Genomic DNA, 21,098 nt, shown 5'->3' with positions numbered 1-21,098 from the left:
TTTGTGAAGTTTTGGAAAGTTACTTATATCAATTCTAAATTTACTAATCTTATCTAGTAAATATACCAATATCTGGTAAAACTACTTTTAAGGTATATTGTATGGACAGTAAATTTACTAGTTAACATTCATTCTGGTTGTTGGGAACATAAAAATATTTTTGAAGAATTCCCCCCTTAGAAGGGGAACTATGGATATAAGTTGAATTACCACTAGTAGAATTAAATCCCAGTTCCTCTTAACACCTGGTTTGTCAGTATATATCAGTACATACAGACCGTGTGATCTATCAATTCTGACTTACTGAACACAGAAGAATATTTCGTTTTCATTTTGCCCCTCAATTGCGATGTTTTAACATATATCTGATACACTTGTAATCCATACCGACAACGTTTCAAAGTCTTCTTTTTTGTGTTTTACTCATCACGTAGCGTAATCTTCAACAAAATCCATTATATTTATGAAATTATTAAGCCAGTAAAAAGATCATTTACTTTAAATGTAGGGTAATGAAGAACATGAACTGGAAGGAGGACTATGTTTTAGATATTCTATTTCGCGATATCTAGGTTTTGTATAAAGATTTCTTTTTGTTAAAAACTTTGGAGGCAATTTGTAGCAAATACATGGTTTAGTCTTCAATGTGAAATAAAGTGGAATACAAAACTAGATTCTTTTGTGATTAAGAGTATTTGGTAATATTAATGGCGTCAATTCCTTTATTGGCATATTGAAATTTAAGGAACAAACAGATTGTTTTAGTTGCATTTTCTTCTGTAAAACGTGAAGGTTTAAAAATCCTATGATTTGCAATATCTTTCACCATATTTCCGATCCTGTATTCTGGTGTTGAAGAATGAAAAAATGGTCTTACAATGTACTTTGACCTTTATAAGTAGAATGGAATTTGCTTTAAAAATATAGAAGTTAAAAAGGTTAGCTTTGATAATTGCCTCCAAAGAATGCGTAAAATTAGCTATTAGATTATCAAAAATGAGAAAGATGACCAAATCTATTCTGACCTTAAACTCCGTTATCATATCGTGGACGAAACCCAATGTAAAATACTTAATAATAAGAAATTACGGATCTGTAAAAATCCATTCCAAGCAGAAACTTTGAGAAAACATTGGAGCAGTCTAAGCAGGTCAAGCTATCATCATATTTATCCATTTCAATTCTTGCAAATATGAACAATTTGGTATTATGATTATTTGCCATGTACATTAAATGATTGAACATTGATTCTAGCAATTTGAGCGTAAGGAAAAAAATATTGAAATCATTAAATAAATTGTCTTCATCAAAAAGAACTGTTTTTATCTTAAGTCGTGGTTCTACTGAGTGACTTCAAGAATCTAGTTTTGTGAAGACAGCTAGATTACAAGGCAAATGAAGATCTGGAATTGATTTTGTCATCAAAGGAAGTTGGTTATCAGTTTGTCCTCGAGTTAAATGTCTTTGTGGCTAAATGAACCCATTTAGAAAAAAAGTACCCTATACCTCAACTCTTGTTATCAAAATGAATGGATAATTGTTCAAGTGAAATCAAGGAAACCTTAGATTATTTTCATTTTTCAATCAACAGGTACAGAAAAATTGAACTGAGTTTATAATTTTATATAATCATTTAATATTTTTGAAGTTCAATGAATTTTATCACTATCCTGTGTGTAAAAATAGAAAACTGATACATGCTTTTTATCAGTCATATTTAACTTTTGATAAGCTTTAGTCATCCAATTGTGTCAGGATTGATTTATCTTCGAACGAGGTCAATACTTTCCTGCAGAGAGATGTCAGGTTTAGAAAATTATCTTGTGAAAAACTTCCATTAATTGATTAGAAAAACAAAGGTAACAAGCATTATTTCATAGTTGTTTTCGATGGATAACAAACAGAAAAGGGAACATTAACGATAACGAACTGTATTCAAGTTCAAAAGTCCAAAAAACAATGCAAAATAGGAGTAGAGCAAACATGGACCTCCAAAACATTAGAGGTGGTCTCAGGTGCCATGTAGGAGTTAGCATCCTGACCGGTCACACCCGCCGCGGCGTGCTCTTGTCATGCTTGCATGCTTCCATTGTCAATTCTTTGTATAAATAATGGACTAACAATATGTATGAAAAACGTCAGTCAGCATTTGACTCAATGATAAATTGTATTTGCTGACAAGGTTATTGTATCGACCATAGAACTTACGAAATGATGACTGTAAACGTGACTGCTGATATTCTTGTTTCATCAACTTGTTCGTCAATAATTTACCTTGTTTCAGAAATTTTTTATACGTATCGAATCAATTGAAAAGATAACAAACAGTGGAGATCAACGAAATATTCAAACAATAGAAATTTGAGAAATTGACATAAAAATGGGCCAGTGAAAATTCCAGAGGTGGGTTCAGGTTCCTCGGAGGGGTATGCACTTCCTTTTGACCAGTAACACCCGCCGCCGTGAACCCTTCGTATAGATTAATTGTGCATATCGTAGTCAAATTTCTGGTATAAGAAAAGAGGCCTTGTGTTCAGTGTGAAACAAGTCGACCAAATACGACTCAAAAATAGGTTATTTGAAACGAGGTTATTGAAATCCCTGTAGCATCAACTTATCTTTGAGTCGTATGTACATTGCAAGTTCTCGAGTAGCAAATGAGTTGGAAAGATAAACACCAGAAGCAGATGGTAGTTTGATATTGATACACTGTAAAAAAAAAAATAACCAGTTAAAATCACCAAGTAGACTAGTAAATTTACTGTCCATACAATCACTACCTTGAGAGTAGTTTTACTAGGTATTATTACAAGATAAGATGAGTAAATCTATAATTGACAAGTAACTATTACTGGGTATCTAAGTATTTATACGACCCCCGCTTCACAGCTCACTATGTTAGCTAGTAAACTAAAAGCTTACTTATCAAGACAAACGCTTTACAAGGCACATTAGTTAAATTCACTAGGTTCTTCTTCAAGTGTAAATAATTAAGGAAATTTGACGATTTTTTTTAAATCCTGAAAAAAAAAGAAACGTGATCAGGGAAAAAGCACAGACACCTGCAAACAAGAGAGTGGTGGCTAAGTGTAGAAGGAATCCCCCTCCTGTTGATCTGTAACACCCACACAAGCCCCCTATAATAAACTTAGCCTAAATAATCTTACCTAAACAATGGTGTGGAATATCTTTTTAAAATGGCAAAAGACAAGGATAATGCTCTAGCAAGTAAGTTTATCTAAACAACCATAGAAATTGTTAAAACTTGCATTTTATTGACATTAAAGAAAGCTCTGTGACGTCAAATTGATGACATTGTCAGCAAATACAATTTATCATTGAGTCAAATGCTGACTGAAGTTTTTCATTCTACATGTAATTGTATGTCCATTATTTTTAATACACTGAATTGACGACGGATTTTTTTCCGTTATTTCCCGATAAAGGACAAGGAGCAAACAGCGCGTGTGACCGGTCGGCAGGGGAGGTTCACTTCTCCATGGCACATGATCCCACCATTGATGTGTTGGAGGTCCGTGTTTGTTCTGTACCTACTTTGTGTTGTTTAAAGGATTTTTTTTATCTTGAATACTGTTCGTTATCTCCATATGTTTTATTGTTAAAAGCCTTTCTCAGAATAAAATTATCGTATTTGTAACATATATTTTCGTACTAAATTTGTAAATTGACAGAAACACTATTTTCATTTGAGATAGAATATTAATAACCAATTAACAGTTTTTTTTCCAATACATGTAAATATGAATGTACACCCATGATATTCAAATCAAAATATTTGAATGACAATGTTTTTTTTAAATTTGCTTAAAGACAGAGATTTTAAGCACCACCTTCAAAAATACCTTGTCTGGGTAGCCCTGTCAATCAAGTGCATGAAGGTCAATCATTGGATGCTGGAACTTGATTGACATTTACTTACTGATCTCTGTGTATACCTTGTACACCTTGTTTGGGACTCGTGGGGAATTCAAATAAATTTTGATCCTTTGATGTTTACCGAACATGGTATAGAGAAACTGTTTTACTATGAAAATTTTAGCTTGATTAAAATATGAATTAAATATACCTTTAGTGTTTAAAAGGATTATATTATATAAGTAATAAATATACAATTTTTTTTTATGAAAATTAAACTTTGGTACATTAAACCGTTTTATTTGGTTCTTTTTGGAATGAAATGTCAACATTTATTTCATTATGGTAATAAAACAGTAAACCTATAGTGGAATATTATTTATTAAGTTTAGAGCAGCACTGTGAGTAGTAATTAAATTTAAAAATATGTAAATGTTTCTAATCATGGGTCACTTATATTTTTTTTAAATTCAGATAAGAATTTACAAGGCAGCAATCTTTTTAGCATGTTTCATGATGACAAAGCCTAATAATCTTTGTTTTAATATTTGAATTTATAGTATGCTATCATAATATTTTTCTTAATGGTAAGGGGTGTTGTCAAATATTACAAATAATAAATCAATAAAGATTATTGAGGGAAAAAAAAAACAGTTAATTACAATTTTGCCTCTAATATGAAATTGTCTCAAAATCCCTAACACAGGTAAAGTTTGACATCTGGATATTTCACTGTGTATTAAATCACTTCCTGTGTATAGGGATTAGAAGACAGATGACCACAGGTAGACTTCTTGCCCCCAAGGCATTCACACCTGTACAAAATAAGCCCTGCCCTCACCTGGAATTTACCACCCGGTAAAAAATCTCTGCCTTTAAGAAAATATTAATCCATTACATTTATACTGGAGACAAAATGTTTTTTTTTTTCAAAAGAGCTTTACATTAACATTTTAAGGGAACAATAAGGGAGAATTAATTTAGACTGGATTATCTTTAAAAATGTGAAATTGGAAGAAAGTTTCACTGAAATTCCGGAAGAATATCATTTATTACACTATTGGAGGATTTAACATATCTGATTATGACCTCTACTATTTATCTTTCATAATGAGATTCAAGCTGTCCCGTGTTAATCTCTATTATCTTGAAAGTTTGCATGTTTTAAACGAATTTCTAATGTAGAGAAATGAAAAAAATTTCACTCTGTCACGTCATGTTCATTGCTAAAGTAAATAACGCACTACGAACAGTGCAACCTTAGAACAGTAAAACGAATACCTTGAAGTTACGTAATGGATCTTTATAATCTCTGTTAGCTGTAATTCGTTAAGAACTAATCAAATAACAAAAGTTTCAAGGAAGAAAACATATTTTTATTGATTTCTCTCGGTTTTCCATAATATCAGCTCTTCCTCTTTTTCTTTATCTTGAAAACATGTATGTCATTATTGTGTACCACTTCCCCTAATATGAAGTGATAAAATATGACTGTAACAAAAATCCAACAAGAACACATTGATGTAACCATCAATTATCGCCCGGGATATATATAGAGTAAACAATGAAAATGAGTCTTGTTCATCAAACCGCTTCGATATGTGTGAAAAGGCATTCGTCTAATTGATGGAGACGATAGTCCCGAATATTTTGAAAACTTGTAGTCGGATAAAAATCAATCAAAAACGATATCATTTTAAACTTGATCAATTCCTCAATTAAATATAGGCTGCATAAATATAAATTGAAGTTAGATACACGCATCATATTTAAAAATGTATCAATTTTCAATTTTAGAATATAAAACACGAACTGTGCAGAGTACGTTTTTATCCGAAAAGTAAAATTCGATATTGTAAAAAAAGGAACCTGTCGTTTTTTCGATAAGTAAATGATAAGCACTTTTACTTTATATATCAAATATGAAAAACATATATATTTTTACAGATTTACTTTATGGAAGTAAATATATTATGTATCTCGTAATTTATGAACGGAAAGAACATTCTGATTAACAATCTTTTCAATGTTTAGAAAACCTTTAATTCTAAATAACTACTCCCACCCCAATCCCCATACACCAACACTTAAACTTATATGTATACAGCAGCCCGGTCCTCCGGGCTGCAATTAACAATTCCATTTTTGGAGCAAAGGACTCCTAAAACATCAAAACAACTTTGGACAGAGAAAATGCGGAACTTTATAAACATCGGAGGTGGGAGTAGGTGTCATGGGGAAGTAAGCATCCTTCCGGTCACAGCCGCATTATGAAAAAAATTAGAACCTATCTTTAACAAAAGCTTTTATTCAGTTAACTTCTGCACTACTATTAAGCCATATTGGGGAGTTTATTTGATTAACTAAACGGTTTGAAAAGATAATATAATGATTAACAGTAAGTTCCTTACATTTCCCTTTAAAAAGTAGGAAGCAAATTACGCCTACACCTGATCCAAGGCTGATTTTTTAATAAGCAGATAAATAATGAAGATGATATAAAAGGCAGTAAAGAAACATGATATACACAGGCCTCCAAAACCATCTTTGGTGTGATACAAAAGTAAGCATTCTTTATCGACTGGGCACACTCGCATGGTACTTTTTGTCATAATCAGATATAGTAGCAAATTTGATGAATATACTCAAGTAAGAAAATGGTAGAATAAACTATTGTAAAAAGCAGAGTGTCACATGCGTGGTTTCTTTCATTATGCAACAGCAGAGAATCATGGCATCCTTTCTTGAAGGCTTTGGTCTCGAGGGGACGATCAAGTACCATTTGCATGATCGCCTCCCGCGACATGATATTTTCTGGGACTACCATTAAAGTGCATTTGATGTTAGAGGGGATATTGATATCTAACAGCTCTACAATTCAAATAAATATTTCATGCCATGGATTTAATGTTACAACAATAGACATACCCTTATTTTTTACTTTTCAGAGGTGGCAGTGAGCTTAAACAGTAACAAGCTTAGAAAGGCTAAGATCTCAACAATATACTTTGTCAATGTGAAATTCATCAAATATTCAAAAAGTGTGTGCTTTCCATAAAAACAGTTTAGTAAATGAAAAATCAATGACCAACACAGAGGGAAATCATGACAAAAAGTGAATAAGAGTAATATGATGCAAATGAGATATGCTTACGGATGACCTTTGTTGGCCTGTATGAAATTTGAAAATTTTAAACTTTAAAATATTTTTTTTCCTATAGTATTTCAAGTTTTGACAATTTATTGTTATTTTGGGTTTTTTCATAGCAAAAATTGTTCAAACATTTACTACAATGAACATGCACAGTACAATTTTCATCCTTGAACAACTATATATACCTGGCATATAGATCAGAATATGTAACCATTCGTATTATTCGCCTCGCTCCTTTACGTTTTGTTTCATTATGTGATTGTAATAATATCTTATTCTCTAAACTTTATGTAAGTTCTAAACGTTAAGAGAAAGAAATTACAAGAAAACATTAAAAATGAGCAAATTGTTAAAAGATGCTGACAAAACTATCTTCATGTTTTTTCACTAATATAAACAATTTAACCGTTCGTAAATAGCTGAAAAACATAAGGTATTACTGACTCCTATTTTTTTGTTGTAGCTTCAAACTTCATTGGCAAACAGAATATCTCAGCTATCATTGGTACATACAGTGAAATATATCATCATGCAACCTGCTATCAAAGAGTACCCTACATCGTCACATCCGGTCTGCCACATGACGTCACGGAGAGTCCTTTCTTGTTAAACATTTTACCTGGGATGTATAGCTATGCTTTGGCAATTAATGACATTGTGACGTATTTTGGCTGGAAGAGAGTGGCTGTAGTCTACGACTGGGAAGAAGGTAGTAGATTTAGTGATTGTTTTAATCATATTTCTTTAACTCATTTTTAAAAAATGCTGAATAACCGTTATGCTTAGAGGGAAATTTAAGGCAACATTAACGTTTCATGTAACAAACCCTGCAGGTTATGAAATGTAATATTCTTACTTCATGCATGTTTATCATGATTTTTCTCAGTTTCCTTTAAATGACTATGTTATAAATTTCTAGAAGTAAAATCATACAATAGAATTCCGGAAAATAATGTTTTGAATAATATTTTGCAATTGCTTGTAGATGAAAACCATTGCTTGTAGATCTCCGCTTAACAATAAATAGTTTTCTTTTGCAGATATATTACCTCTTCACATGTTTCGTGAGTGAAGTTGAAATTCCTAGAAAAATGTTTGCATTTGCATGTTATTTTTTAAAAAATATTCATTGGTACCACCCTATTCTAGAAATAGGCCTATTCACTTAATTGAGAAAAAAAATATAAGATTGAGAAGAGGGAATTGATACTGCTTTATAACTGCATGAGTTGGGAAGGTATAAATAGATTAGAACCCCATCCTTGCTGCTCTCATATCCATCTTATTATTTAATAGTTGCAATACTTTATTATCCATAATATAGTAGTGAGCGTGTAACCTTGCTCAAGGCTATTTCAGATGAAGACTTTGCTTTACTGAAATCAAAGTTTGCATGAAAAAAACCCTGAATGTTTTCCCTATGAAAAATATATATACATTTCTCCATCCCTTTAAATATCTCTCATTTTTATCATGCACAATCGAAAACGTCATTTTGGCATGGTAATTATCACGAATACCCCCTTTTATTACCGTTGTATTAAGCCAAAAATGAAAATGAATGATATTTTATGGCAGTTTTGACATTACAATGTATATCAAGCTTAATTTTGTGAGTATTAGAATTTGTCCCGTTTTATTACACACAGATGTTGTAGGATTTTTATTATTGTTGGTTTTGTGTACGTATGGTCAATCGTATGGTCGTGTGATGTGGTAGTGACTATTGAAAAATACATTTGTATACAGATCGTTTTTACATGATGAATTATTTCCACATCTGAAACTTTTACTTGCCAGATACTTTTGCAACTGAGTGACAACACGTACAAATAAACTGAGTTGTTGAAATCGGTATGCAAACGGTTGTATCTTAACCTTTGTTTCGTAATGGTCATCTTTATGGTATTTGTTGATAGAGAAAATGCCATCATTGTTAACTTGGTGTTTCACTCTTATACATGTTCTTAGGACCTTCAGGATATTTTTCAGTCCCTAACCACTAGATGTCTTTTACCCAACGTAAAAGGACATATATCCACCAAACATACATAATATTTTGAATAGTTTTGAAATCTGCTTGAACTGTCATCAACAAGTTAATTACGATCAGAACTGAAGGTACTTCTTGACAGAAGTTGCAGGAAATATTAACCCACTATTGATCACTTGTTTCACTGAATTTGGCGTGAAATTTCTCAGGTTCGCTTCTAACTAAAGGTTAATAAATTCAAGTATTGTTGTGGGCAGTCTAGACTCTGGTTGGTATTTAAACGTGAGCTCAAGTAATTCTTTTGAAAAATAATCATTGCCGTATATATTTTAAACATTACATGCAAAGGTCGTGTTGATTTAATTGCTGGTGGAAAAAGATAAATAAAGCAACAAAGTGCGTCTTTTCTTGCTGCTTGATCTATCTTCAAATGTTGTCGTTCTAAATTAAATTCAAACTCATTTAACAAATCACTTTCTTGAAAGATATTTGATGATTTAAATTGCAGCTTACAGACAAGATTGCCTTTATTTGCTCTTTAAATATATATTTTTGTATGTTTATTCTGTTTGCAAAATGTTTTAATATTATCTGTTTTCTCAGGTCCTCCAATAATGTCTTTACTAGTGGATAGACACCCAACAGACCTTAAGGCCTACAACATACGTCATAATACGTCATCAGCCCACGTCAGAGGCATCCTGCGGGACCTCCGCAACAGATTCATCGACAGAATAATAGTTATTTGCTCATCACTCAATACAAATATTGTTTTAACTCAGGTAATGGTGGGTTTGATGTTTTTCTAGTAAACTATTGACAGTTAATGCTCAATACCTATTAAAACAGGTTATATATTTGTAAGATAAATATTTGGATACATAGTTATGATTATTCTTCCTTATTACTATTTAATGCAGGCTTTGTACCTGAGCCTCCTCTCCCGTCCATATGAATGGCTGATTGCAAATGTGGTATGTTTGCTTTCATTTTGTTCATTACACAGCATTATCAAATACTTCATTTAAAACAACAGATCATGTAATCCTATGGTGTCATAATCCTAATGTGAAATGAAAAAAATATTCAGGTCTTGTATAGTCTAGTGGTTTTTAATATATGACAGCTAAAATTAAGATAACACTTAACACCAAGGTTACAAGGACAAAAATTAACAACGGAAAACTAATACTTAAACATAATGGCTTATTTAAGTATATTAATTTAGTGTAACTTTCAGCGTGTATGCATACAAAATACATGTATAATCTACCGATCAGATATTGCTCACAAGCCTTTTTAGCAACATTTTGTTCTATTCTTTTCGCACTTGCAAACAACTTTCCCCTGTTTTAAAGTCACAGCTCTGTATAAGAAATGGAATTGGTTGTATTAACGTAGTCAATCTTAAACGTCCATAGAAACAATACAAAATAGGAGCAGAGCAAACACGGACCTCCAAAACATCAGAGGTGGGATTGGTGCGATGGGGGAGTGAGCATACCAGTTAGAACAGTCATACTTGTCGTGTACTCTCCGTCATGATCGGGAAAAAACAAGAGAAAACGTAGACAAGAGAGTGTGTAAACTATGGACTAACAATAACTTGTAATATGAATTATGTCAGTAAGCATTTATCTCAATAATATAGATACTAGTAGTATATTCTAACAAGGTCATTATACCACCTAAAATCTTGCGTAATGATGACTTCAAAAAAGACCTCTGATGTTCTTGTTTCATCAACATTTTTTAAAAACCTTTCTTTGTTTATGAAATCGGACAGACGTAGAGCATGCTCTTGGGTATCGAATCAACTGAGAAATAAGTGTTTATTGCTGCATAGGTAAGGAAATTTGATTATGAAAAGTTAAATTCTTCAAACTTATCATACATTTTGGTTGTTAGATTACCATTTAGTCTCTTTCTGTAGTGCCATATCCATTTATGAAACAGATGTACCTGACTCTGTGTTATCTTTTGTTCAGGCTCAATGGAATATTTCCAGTCGACATATGAATGGAAGTAACCGTTAAGTTTCTGTGTTGTTAAAATCCGTTCCATTTTAAAATTGTCCACCTGGGAGTAGGGCAAATACAAGTCAAATAAAAATAAGGGGCACAGCAATAAAAAATATAGTAAAGACAAGTATTAGTTATCGATCTCATAAAAAACTTCAAATAGTACAAATTTGTAAACAGGGCAGACTCTTAACAACGGAAGGTTACAAATTGAAAACATAATTATGAAGAATTTTATCATTTCAAAAAGATTTTTAAGTATAAGCTTAATTTTATTATTACATGTGGAATTTATTGAAAGTTCTTCTAAAACACAGTTGAAATCAGTTTCTAACATTTAAAGAAGAAAACACTTGCTACATGTGGCCTTCAACTCAACATTTAGATATATCGACGACATATTGTTAATTAACAATGATAATTTCAATTCCTATCATGTCGATACGATATATCCTGGTGAGCTTGAGATAAAAGATACCACATAGTATGACACATCTGTTTCATACTTGGATATTTTACTTGTAATGAAAAAGACGTTAATAGTAATCTAACAACCATGCTCTATGATAAACATGATGACCTTAACTTTCCTATCGTCAACTTCCCTTACTTATGCAGCAACATACCTTCATCACCTGCATACGGCGTTTATATATCTCAGTTGATTCGATTCGCAAGAGAATGCTCTTCGTATGAATAATTTCTAAAACGAGGTAAATTATTGACAAGCACGTTGATGAAATAAGAATATCAGCAGTCTCGTTTAAAGTCATCATTTCGTCAGTTCTTTGGTCGATACAATGACCTTGTCAGCAAATACAATTTATCACTGTCAAATGTTGACGGACGTTTTTCATACTAATTGTTAGTCTATTTTTTAAAAACTGCATTGACGACGGATTTTTTCGTTATTTCCCGATTATGACAAGAAGCACAAGACGGGTGTGACCGGTTAGCAGGAAATGCTCACTCCTCCATGGCACCTGATCCCACCTCTGATGTTTTAGAGGTCCATGTTTGCTCTGCTCCTATTTTGTATTGTTTCATGGACTTTCATATTGAATACTGATCGTTATCTCCATATTCTTCATTTATACAATTCTCTTGAACCATTTTGCGTATAAAATGTGCTCACCCTATTCAACAGATTTCGAAATTTGGTTTTTTTTAACTAGATCAGCTTTATTTATCCATAAAAGGCCTTACACTTCAATCAACTCTTATCCGATGTGTATTTTAATATTGCGTAGTTATTCAATCTGTATTTATTATGTTTTAGCAATTTGCAACCATTAGTAGAATAGTAGATCTCATCTGCAAATGTTATTTTCTAATACCATTAACTGGTACTATCTTGGCGATTTAATGGCAACATTTGACAATTGTAAATGTATTTTCAAAAGACAAACATTTTAATCAATGGTATTAGTTTTATGCTTAAATACGCTTACCCAGGCTTTTATACGGGGCTAAATGTAAAGAACCTTTTTATTACATGATCAAATAATTTGATATTTTATCTAGCAAGTTATTTTATCAGGGGACAGACGTGGCTGTCTTAGACGATTACCTAGATTCCCGCGTTAATCTGACGTCACTTCTACTAATGATCAACAGTAACCCGGATGATTGTGCCTTGGGGAAGGGGAACGTTTCCTTGTCTAATGCCGTCCTACACGACGCCTTCAAGATTTACATGAACATTCTAGAACAACATGTGAACAAAAACAGACTACAGATGAGGAAAGCGTTACGAAATGTACTTGACTCTTCATTTTATTTATTTCAGTTTAAAAGCTTAAACTTTTTTATTTGAAAAAAAGTATTTTTATTTCTTTAGATCCAATCCATGAATATCCCATCCTTCCCAACCTCATACTAATTTTTACATAATCTTTTCCAGAATGATTTAGACTTGAAGAATGTGAGCAATTCTTTTTCTATGAAAAGCACATAAATGTCGTAATGTCTCACAAACCATATTTCATATATTTTCATTACGTCACAGTTTCCTTAAAATCTTCCATGCTTAAACTGAAAAATTAATTGTCGGTTTGCATGTCAATAAATCTGATGGGAAGCATGCAAAACTTACCACTTTCCCTTCACATTTAGCTATTACTGACCGTTTCATGTTGGATCGTGACTTACAAATTTTCCTTTCTTACGTTTTATGTATTCTTTTCCTACATACAATATACTTAAGTAATCAAAGTAAAATTCACTTTATAGCACATTCTTTTTCAATTCATTTTTGGTATGATTAATTGAAAAGCAACATCCGATCTTTTGATTGGTGCTTTCTGTGGTTTGTCTACCAGTCTGTCTGTACTATACTACTCATATCATAAAAGTGAATCGGCCTGATGGTGATATAATACCAGCATTTAAGTTGACCCTGCCCTCAAAACCATGAATTTTATAAATCAATAGAAAGAATTTTAAATATCTTCATATTGAAGTGTTATTTGTTTTTGTTTTTTTTTTTGTTATATTCTATAAAGTCTAACTATCAAAAATAGAGTTCCAGATATATAGTCCAAAGTCAGTTCAATGTAACCTGTACCAATAAACATGCGAAGAACGTCCATTGTAGTTTATATCAAATAATAAAGGAAACATTTTTTCGAAAGTTTTTCACATTTTTGATGAAAAATATTTGGATGAACGATTCTATCAAATATTCTTCGTTAACAAAGAAATTCGACTCTGGATACAATTTATTATGGCTCAAATGTTCTGTAAATCACCTTAACGTATTTTGTTCAGCAATTTGCATTTAATATAACTTTTGTAGGTCACAAGAAAATAAAAATTTTGAATTCTATGCACTTTCCTAGAATTTGTTACTAAAATTAATTCATAACTTTGTTACAAAACAATTTGCAATATAAAAATATAAACGAAACAGGAAATGAAAGATTTTTTAATCCAAAGATATATCAAATTGTGGATATGTTGTAATGATTATTACCCTCATTAAATTTAATGTTCAGATTACTTAGGATCAATATTTTGAATACCTATTTATTTGTTGACCTTTAAGATTTAAAGAAAGTAAGAACTTTGTAAAGCTGTGTTCAAACTTTTTTAATGAGCAGATTATTGAGGACTGATCAAAGTCATTATTTAATTTTATTTTATCAAGTCTCAATTTCTTCGCAATTTGGTCATCCCTTCCATTTTGAACATTTTTTTAATTTCTATTACCTGCATCAAGCTCTTTATGGCCTTTAACAGATAGCAATAATTTTGATTTTAAAAAGTTTTCCAAAACACAATTTACATACTAGTTCAATTATTGCTTTTAAGACCATTATTATGCGGACCTGTAACTTGATGAGGATACATTTTATGTCTTTGTATTTTATTTACATAGATTCGCGTTGATGGTTGTACTGGAAAACTCTCCTTTTCAAAAATGGGTGTCAGAAATGAAACATATCTCCAGCTCAAATCTCTGGCAACAGATCGAGATGGAATGGTGAGTAGGCCCTTCAATTATCCCAAAATGTTTCTCTCTGCAGAGAGGGCAGAATTGATAGGAAATCATATGTTAGTATCTGTTTGTAAACATTTACGTTCTGGTGAAACATTTTTGAAGTGTAAAAGTAAATCCATCAAATATATACTATTGTAGCTAACCAAACTTTATATTGCAAAATAAACATGAAATGAAAACAACGCATTTCCTATGGACATATTTATAAAGCGATTTGAAAGAATAAAATTAATATTTGCAATTAAACTATTCTTTCATTGAACAATTGTGATGATGCTATTAATTCTAAGGAATGATTGTTGTGTTTTGATGTTGTCATAACTTCTTGATATATACTAATTCACACTGCTATATGGAAGTACTTTTGTCCATTTACGTTATGAATTATCGTCAGAAATACAGTGCAACATATTTTAAACTTATATATGGAATGTAAAACATACAAAGATGTATTGAATGTATATGTATGGTCAGTGTCATGTACATGTCCTTGGTTGTCTGTAATGAAAATAAAGGAAGCATCTTCCATTTCCTATCCATGTGTTTTGGTAATGCTTTAATTTACACATTTTAATATAAACTTGACAATATGCATGATATGTATTTTTGACGCACCTGCTTCTGTTATTGTCTGTCTGAATGCACAACTGATTCTTCGCTTTCTTCTGTCAATGTGACAGACCTATTTATTTCAGTATGGGACTTGGAGGAGCGGCAAGGAGCGGCTGATGGAACGAATTCAGCCGTCGCACACTTACAGGTCAATGATGAACAAGGACGCTGAGCATTCATTTACAGATAATAGAATTAGAGTCACTACTAAGCTGGTTAGTCCCTTTCAATTATGAATAAATTGCACTGCCTTCGTTATCTACTTCACCTTCATGTTTTCTTTCATTTTAAGGGCTATATATTTTGTCACAAAGTATTTTGGGACTCCTGGATTAAGTTGGAACAAAACAGCTCATGGAAAACAAAATCAACTTAATGTTTGCATTATAGAAGTTTGATGGTTTAAATTAAAAGCAAGGGTACTCAAATTATGAGCTGCTATTTTCAAGTCCTTCTACTAGGATAAAATATATTTAAAACATTTTGTGGATCATCATTGCAAATGAAGTTATAAGCCCATTTTTTAATTATGTGAAGTTGAAGAATATGATAAAATTATAGTAATCGTGATCGTAAAATCACATATTTTCGTGGGGTCAAATTTTCGTGGTTTGAGTAAAAAACTCTTGGTTTGTGTGAATGAAGAATTGAGTAGATAAGCATTTAACATTTAGTGGTGGACATGAATTCGTGGGTCTCTTCATACCTCGAAAACAACGAAAATTAAACCTCTACGAAAATTTCCTTTTAGAGATTCAATGTCATACTTCAAATTATATAGATATATCAAACAGCAATATCTAAAACATATTACTGAAGGATCTTATATTGATAGAGCTGTTACCAGTTTTATTCATTCTTTTTTTGGTTTCTCTCCATAGGAGCCGCCTTTTGTTCAGTGGAAGAATGATTCCGGGGGTGGCAATAAAACGACAGACATCGGGGACCAACTCGAAGGATTTCTTATTAGTATATTCGAGAAGTTAGCAGACGACATAGGATTCGATTTTAATATTAGCTTAGTACCAGACGGAAAGTATGGTAGTTACAAAGGCAAAGTAAGAGGTTGGACGGGAATGGTTCGGCAACTTTTAGATAATGTAAATATTCCATTTACAACATTCTTCTGATGAAATGACTACCCGGGTTATGTTGTGCTACAAATTATATCAATAGAAACACAAAAATATTTATTTCTTTACCTTTTCAGAAGGCTGATATTGCTTTGGCACCTTTCCAAATAACACCCTCCCGATCTAGAGTTGTCGACTTTCCAAAACCATTCATGACAAAAGGAACCAGTTTAGTCGTTAGAAAACCTGAGAGGAGTGTGTCCCCTTTTCAATTTCTTATGCCGTTATCTCATGTTGTGTGGATTAATATTTTTGTGGCATATATATTTACAGCTTTAATGCTCTTTGGTGTAAGTCGTGTGAACTGTGATAAGCATGAAAGCTGTTTGAACAACTTCCGGGAAAGTTTCTGGTATATATGGGGTACTCTTTTACGAGGGAATCTGACCCAATCCCCCACTGGTATATCAAGCAGAATAGTCAGCAGCGCATGGTGGTTCTTTTCTTTAATAGTGATTTCAGTTTATACAGCTAATTTAGCGGCTTTTCTAACCATTTCTAATGCTCACATACCTATATCTTCTGCTGCTGATCTTCCAAAACAAAGTGATTACAATTATGGTACTGTAGAAGGAAGCCAAATAGAAAACTTTTTCAGCCAAACAAACATCAGTCACTATCAAACTATGTACGCACATATGAGAATTACAGATGGAGCTATAGTAAGGAGGGTGGAAGATGGTTTCCGCAAAGTCCGCACAGAAAAATATGCCTTTCTTTGGGACTCTCCTATAATACGTCATGCAATTTCTACTGATTGTAACTTGATGGAGATAGGGAGTCCCTTTGACCTGAAGGGCTATGGCATGGCAGCAAGAAAGCATTCACCACTAACGGAAAAGCTCTCTCTTGGAATTTTGAAATTAAATGATAATGGAGAATTATACAAACTGGAAGGAAAGTAAGTATTGTTTCTTTTAAACATTTTATAAATTATAATAATTTTTATCAATAATACTTATAAAAGTGAATTTCTTTGTGCTTTCTATATACATGTATATGGTCGCACTCTCGTAAATCATTGGACCTGATCTTATTTGAGCCGTCCTTTGCTGGGTCTACCATTAGATTAACAGTCAGCATTCAGGCCTCATTTGACAGTCCCTATCATTCAAAGAGCTCATTGACTTGTATTATATTCTTTTCTGGTCCTTGCTAGTCGAACTGTTGGCTTTTAAAGCCGAGATGAGAGTGTGGCGAAGGACAGCATCGGTAATGTAATTTTGACACCTTTCACTGAGAGCCCCCTGGAGACGCTGTTTTAGATTCTGTATGTTTTAGGCTTTCTGGATTTCTTTTCTTCTGTTTTTTGCATTTCTACCAAGTCTTCTCTCCTTGAAGCTCGTAAAATCAATGTAAAATCTTTTTTTTTGGCCACACAGTAATGTCACATTATTAGACTGATCCGGTTGAATTTTGGTTTGAAATGAAACATATGGAGATAACGAACAGTGTTCAAGATCAAAAGTCTATAAAACAATACAAAATAGGAGTAGAGCAAACACGGACCTCCAAAAAATCAGAGATGGGATCAGATTCCTTGAAGGAATGAGCATACCTCTTCATTTTTTTTTTAAAAAAGCATTACATTTTTTATTGAAATTAAATCATTTATAGCCCATCTATAATTCTTGATTTGTTTGAATCCCTCATAGGATTTGCTTAAAATGTTAAGAGACAGTTTGCAATGCCATAACAGCATAATTGAATTCTTTGAATCTCTTTTACTCAAAACAACGGAATACAAATTGCAGTAGAATAATGATTATTCGTGGAGGTCAATTTTCGTTGGAAAGCAAAATTCTGCTGCTTCTAGGAGAACATACCTGTATATTTTACTAGTATATACAAAACATTAATTTATTAAATGTTTGATACAATAATTGTTCCATGAAATCCACGAACATTGTTCCCATCAAACATAGTATGATTCCACAGTATTCGCGATTGGACTCTTTTAACAACAAGAATTTATTGAGATATTTAGATTTATGCTTTATGTTATGTGATAAAGTAATTTAAACATAAATTTTATTATTCAGATGGTTTGGTATCCCTACCTGTCCAGACCCGCGTTCCAGTGCAAAGAGCCAAGAGATTAAAATGGGCGTGGCCTCTGGAATGTTTTATGTTTTGACAGGGGGTCTTGTCCTTGCTTGTATTGTATTCATAATACAATGGCTATATCATAAACGTTCCAAGAACCAAGATCGAGAAAACAAACAAGAGGTATTTAGTCTTATTCTATTTTCGATATAGCTTTCTTTTTCCAAAAGAAAATTTAGATCTCTTTAGTCAAGGACATCTTTTAAATATAGCTGGATAATTTTTTTCTACCAGAATTTAAAATGAAAAATAGATTATTTTCATTGAAAATATTCAAAAATTTATTTTGAAAAATGCAACGTAATTTCCTTGAAAATTTTCAAAAGACGGCCACTATGGGTAAAGCACAGTCAAATAGTTTATAATAAAAATACAACCAATTTCACGTTTTGGTTGAAACCAGAATATTTTACATCTTTGTGTAGAATATCTTGAGAAAATCATAATCAATTTAATTGTCATAATTCTCTTATTTTATTTCAGCAAAGTAAGGCAGAAGAAAACAATATTCACAATCACACGGACCGCAATACCTCATCAGAACTGGGGAAGGATAGGGATGATGAACTGATCACTGTGTTGACTAGAACACTGAGTATCGGTGAGAATTCAGTCCACAGTAGGTGGCAAGGGGAACATTTATAACAGCATATTGCAAGTGTCACAACGTCTTCCACACGCACATGTTTTCTTCATAAGATTCATTTCAACATTCTCTGCATTATCTTCATTTTTATCAGAATTTTTCCATTTGTCAAACACTGTATTCAAATGACTTGTTTGTGATATTGTATAAAGTTGTATTAGATAAACGATAAATAGGGAATATGTGACGTTTATGCAAACTGGTTGATTTTGATGCCAGTAAACTAGTTTTTTATTTGTTTGTTTAACATCTCAGGAATAATTTATTTGTTTTATTGTCTTTTTTTTCATTTTAGTTATTTTCATTATCATTGACGAGTATCATCTAACATAATGATTAGTTTTGCGTCACAGCTGGTGTGATAAAATACTTTTGATTTGCATCAAATCATATATTTTCATTTTCTTGGAGAGATAAATAAGTATTAAAAATTCATTTGACAATATAATTTTAACAATCGATTAAGTAACAGTTATACCCGGTAGTGTAAGGAATAAGTTTAAGAAAGCTGTTGAATGTATTTATTTTATATTGTGAAGAGTCAATAATTCTACTTTGTCATGTGATATATCTGAGGCTATTTTAAAATGCAAGTCCAATTCTAATTCATTCTGATATATGACAAAATCTTAAAATTCGATTGGATTTTAATTACTTTTTGATCATAATCATTCATTTTTGTCTGAATAATGTTGGGGGATGAAAATGTGCTCAGTTTGATGTTTATGGTTCCTTCCCAGTAATTACTTAATTGAATTGAAACTGTTGGTTCAATGAAGTCGATGATAGATGAATACTACCGTCAACTGCTCAATAACTCAGAAAAACACTTATAAAATTGTGAGCTAAATTAAATATTGAAATATCAAACACACACGAACTTTTACAATTATTCTTTTGAATTGCTGTTTAAACAGTTCTAGATTTGAGGGGAATTTGATTTGCTATCAATTGTTTGCAAGCTAAATTTGTTTCTGCAATTATTTTGTCAATGTTACAAAATTTAATTTGCTTTCTCGTGTAATTTCTATTATTTGAGTCTCTATCTAAAATTTTATTAAGTTCGGTTAGTTTTTTTCTTTTCGTTTTGATCGAAGCTTTTTGAAAATATTGACATGATATAGTTGGACTCAGTATGTTAGAAATAAGGTTCAATTCTATTTTTTTTATTTACCTGATTCAATGTACAGCATTCAAAAGTTGTAAATGTTATCTTTAAAGCCTCGCATAATTAAGTTGCAACCCTGCAATTCCTATTGATTCCTTTTGAAAATCCTCATGAATTAGTGCTAAACTTAAGCCTCACTTTTAATCATTTCATGCTGCATTTTGTCACAACAAAACTCATTTTTGGGCGGATTAGCTAACTTTATATTAAGCTGAAGTATGTACATGTACATAATAAAGAGGTGAATGATATCTGTACTCTTGATGAATTTATGTGCCTTAATAAAATGTTTTTCTTGCACTGTTTTATTTTATTAATTGATTTCAGCAATTTTCCTAAATGTATTCAATACAGATAAATTTCAAAGGATTTTTAACTATGTTCTTTGGTTATGAGAGAACCAATTCTGCTGGTCTAATAATGTTTGAGCTTATGAGTTCCCGAAGCAACGCATTCTTCAATGAGATTTTCCCAATCAAAATCTAAGAATACAATTCAGGAAGGTTAGCGAAGATATCAGGGCACACCAGCTATTAAAGAATTATATTGTTTGTCACAGTGTAATGTAGATGTGTCTCCAAGACCTTGTAGAAAATACTTAATGTGGTTGTGAAATGGAAAATAAAACCCCGCTACAAGAGTACACATTACATCACGTGAATGATTTGCTTCCTCTGATAATCTTGATTAATAGTCACAGTTTTATGTTGGAGCTGAAACGGATCCACTTTACAGCGTTGGAGTTTTATATCAGTAGTCCAAACGGTTAGACTAATTCATTATTATTTTTATCTCCCTTGTTGCCAATAAACCCCAGAGAGGTCGCTTCAAATCATAGAGGTCAACTTCCGGCGATTAGTAAGGCAGAGATAAATAAATCAAAGTGA

General features: G+C 32.1%; 1 protein-coding gene across 3 annotated transcripts in view; it reads left to right on the top strand.

Annotated features, from left to right (window-relative positions):
- LOC134270349 (glutamate receptor ionotropic, kainate 3-like) overlaps nucleotides 1-20,511 on the top strand; it is a 42,110-nt gene extending 21,599 nt beyond the window's left edge. Inside the window, exons 3-13 of one of the 3 annotated variants that reach the window (XM_062752587.1) lie at nucleotides 7,494-7,739; nucleotides 8,071-8,094; nucleotides 9,627-9,805; nucleotides 9,944-9,997; nucleotides 12,585-12,803; nucleotides 14,424-14,528; nucleotides 15,242-15,373; nucleotides 16,040-16,258; nucleotides 16,369-17,192; nucleotides 18,334-18,520; nucleotides 18,881-20,511. In XM_062752587.1, the coding sequence (XP_062608571.1) occupies nucleotides 7,494-7,739; nucleotides 8,071-8,094; nucleotides 9,627-9,805; nucleotides 9,944-9,997; nucleotides 12,585-12,803; nucleotides 14,424-14,528; nucleotides 15,242-15,373; nucleotides 16,040-16,258; nucleotides 16,369-17,192; nucleotides 18,334-18,520; nucleotides 18,881-19,042 (2,351 nt within the window). In that variant the 3' untranslated portion in view covers nucleotides 19,043-20,511. Of the gene's footprint in view, nucleotides 1-7,493; nucleotides 7,740-8,070; nucleotides 8,095-9,626; nucleotides 9,806-9,943; nucleotides 9,998-12,584; nucleotides 12,804-14,423; nucleotides 14,529-15,226; nucleotides 15,374-16,039; nucleotides 16,259-16,368; nucleotides 17,193-18,333; nucleotides 18,521-18,880 lie in introns of all 3 variants that reach the window. The other 2 variants (XM_062752586.1, XM_062752588.1) reach the window with 2 other exon arrangements.
- Nucleotides 20,512-21,098: the final 587 nt, after the last annotated feature.

The sequence above is a fragment of the Saccostrea cucullata genome, unplaced genomic scaffold (genome assembly GCF_032062105.1).
Source record: "Saccostrea cucullata isolate Sc308-1 unplaced genomic scaffold, CSIRO_AGI_Scuc_v1 ctg203, whole genome shotgun sequence".
NCBI lineage: Eukaryota > Metazoa > Mollusca > Bivalvia > Ostreida > Ostreidae > Saccostrea > Saccostrea cuccullata.
The sequence above is the reverse complement of the archived record's forward strand: the minus strand, read 5'-3'. Positions and strand labels throughout refer to the sequence as shown.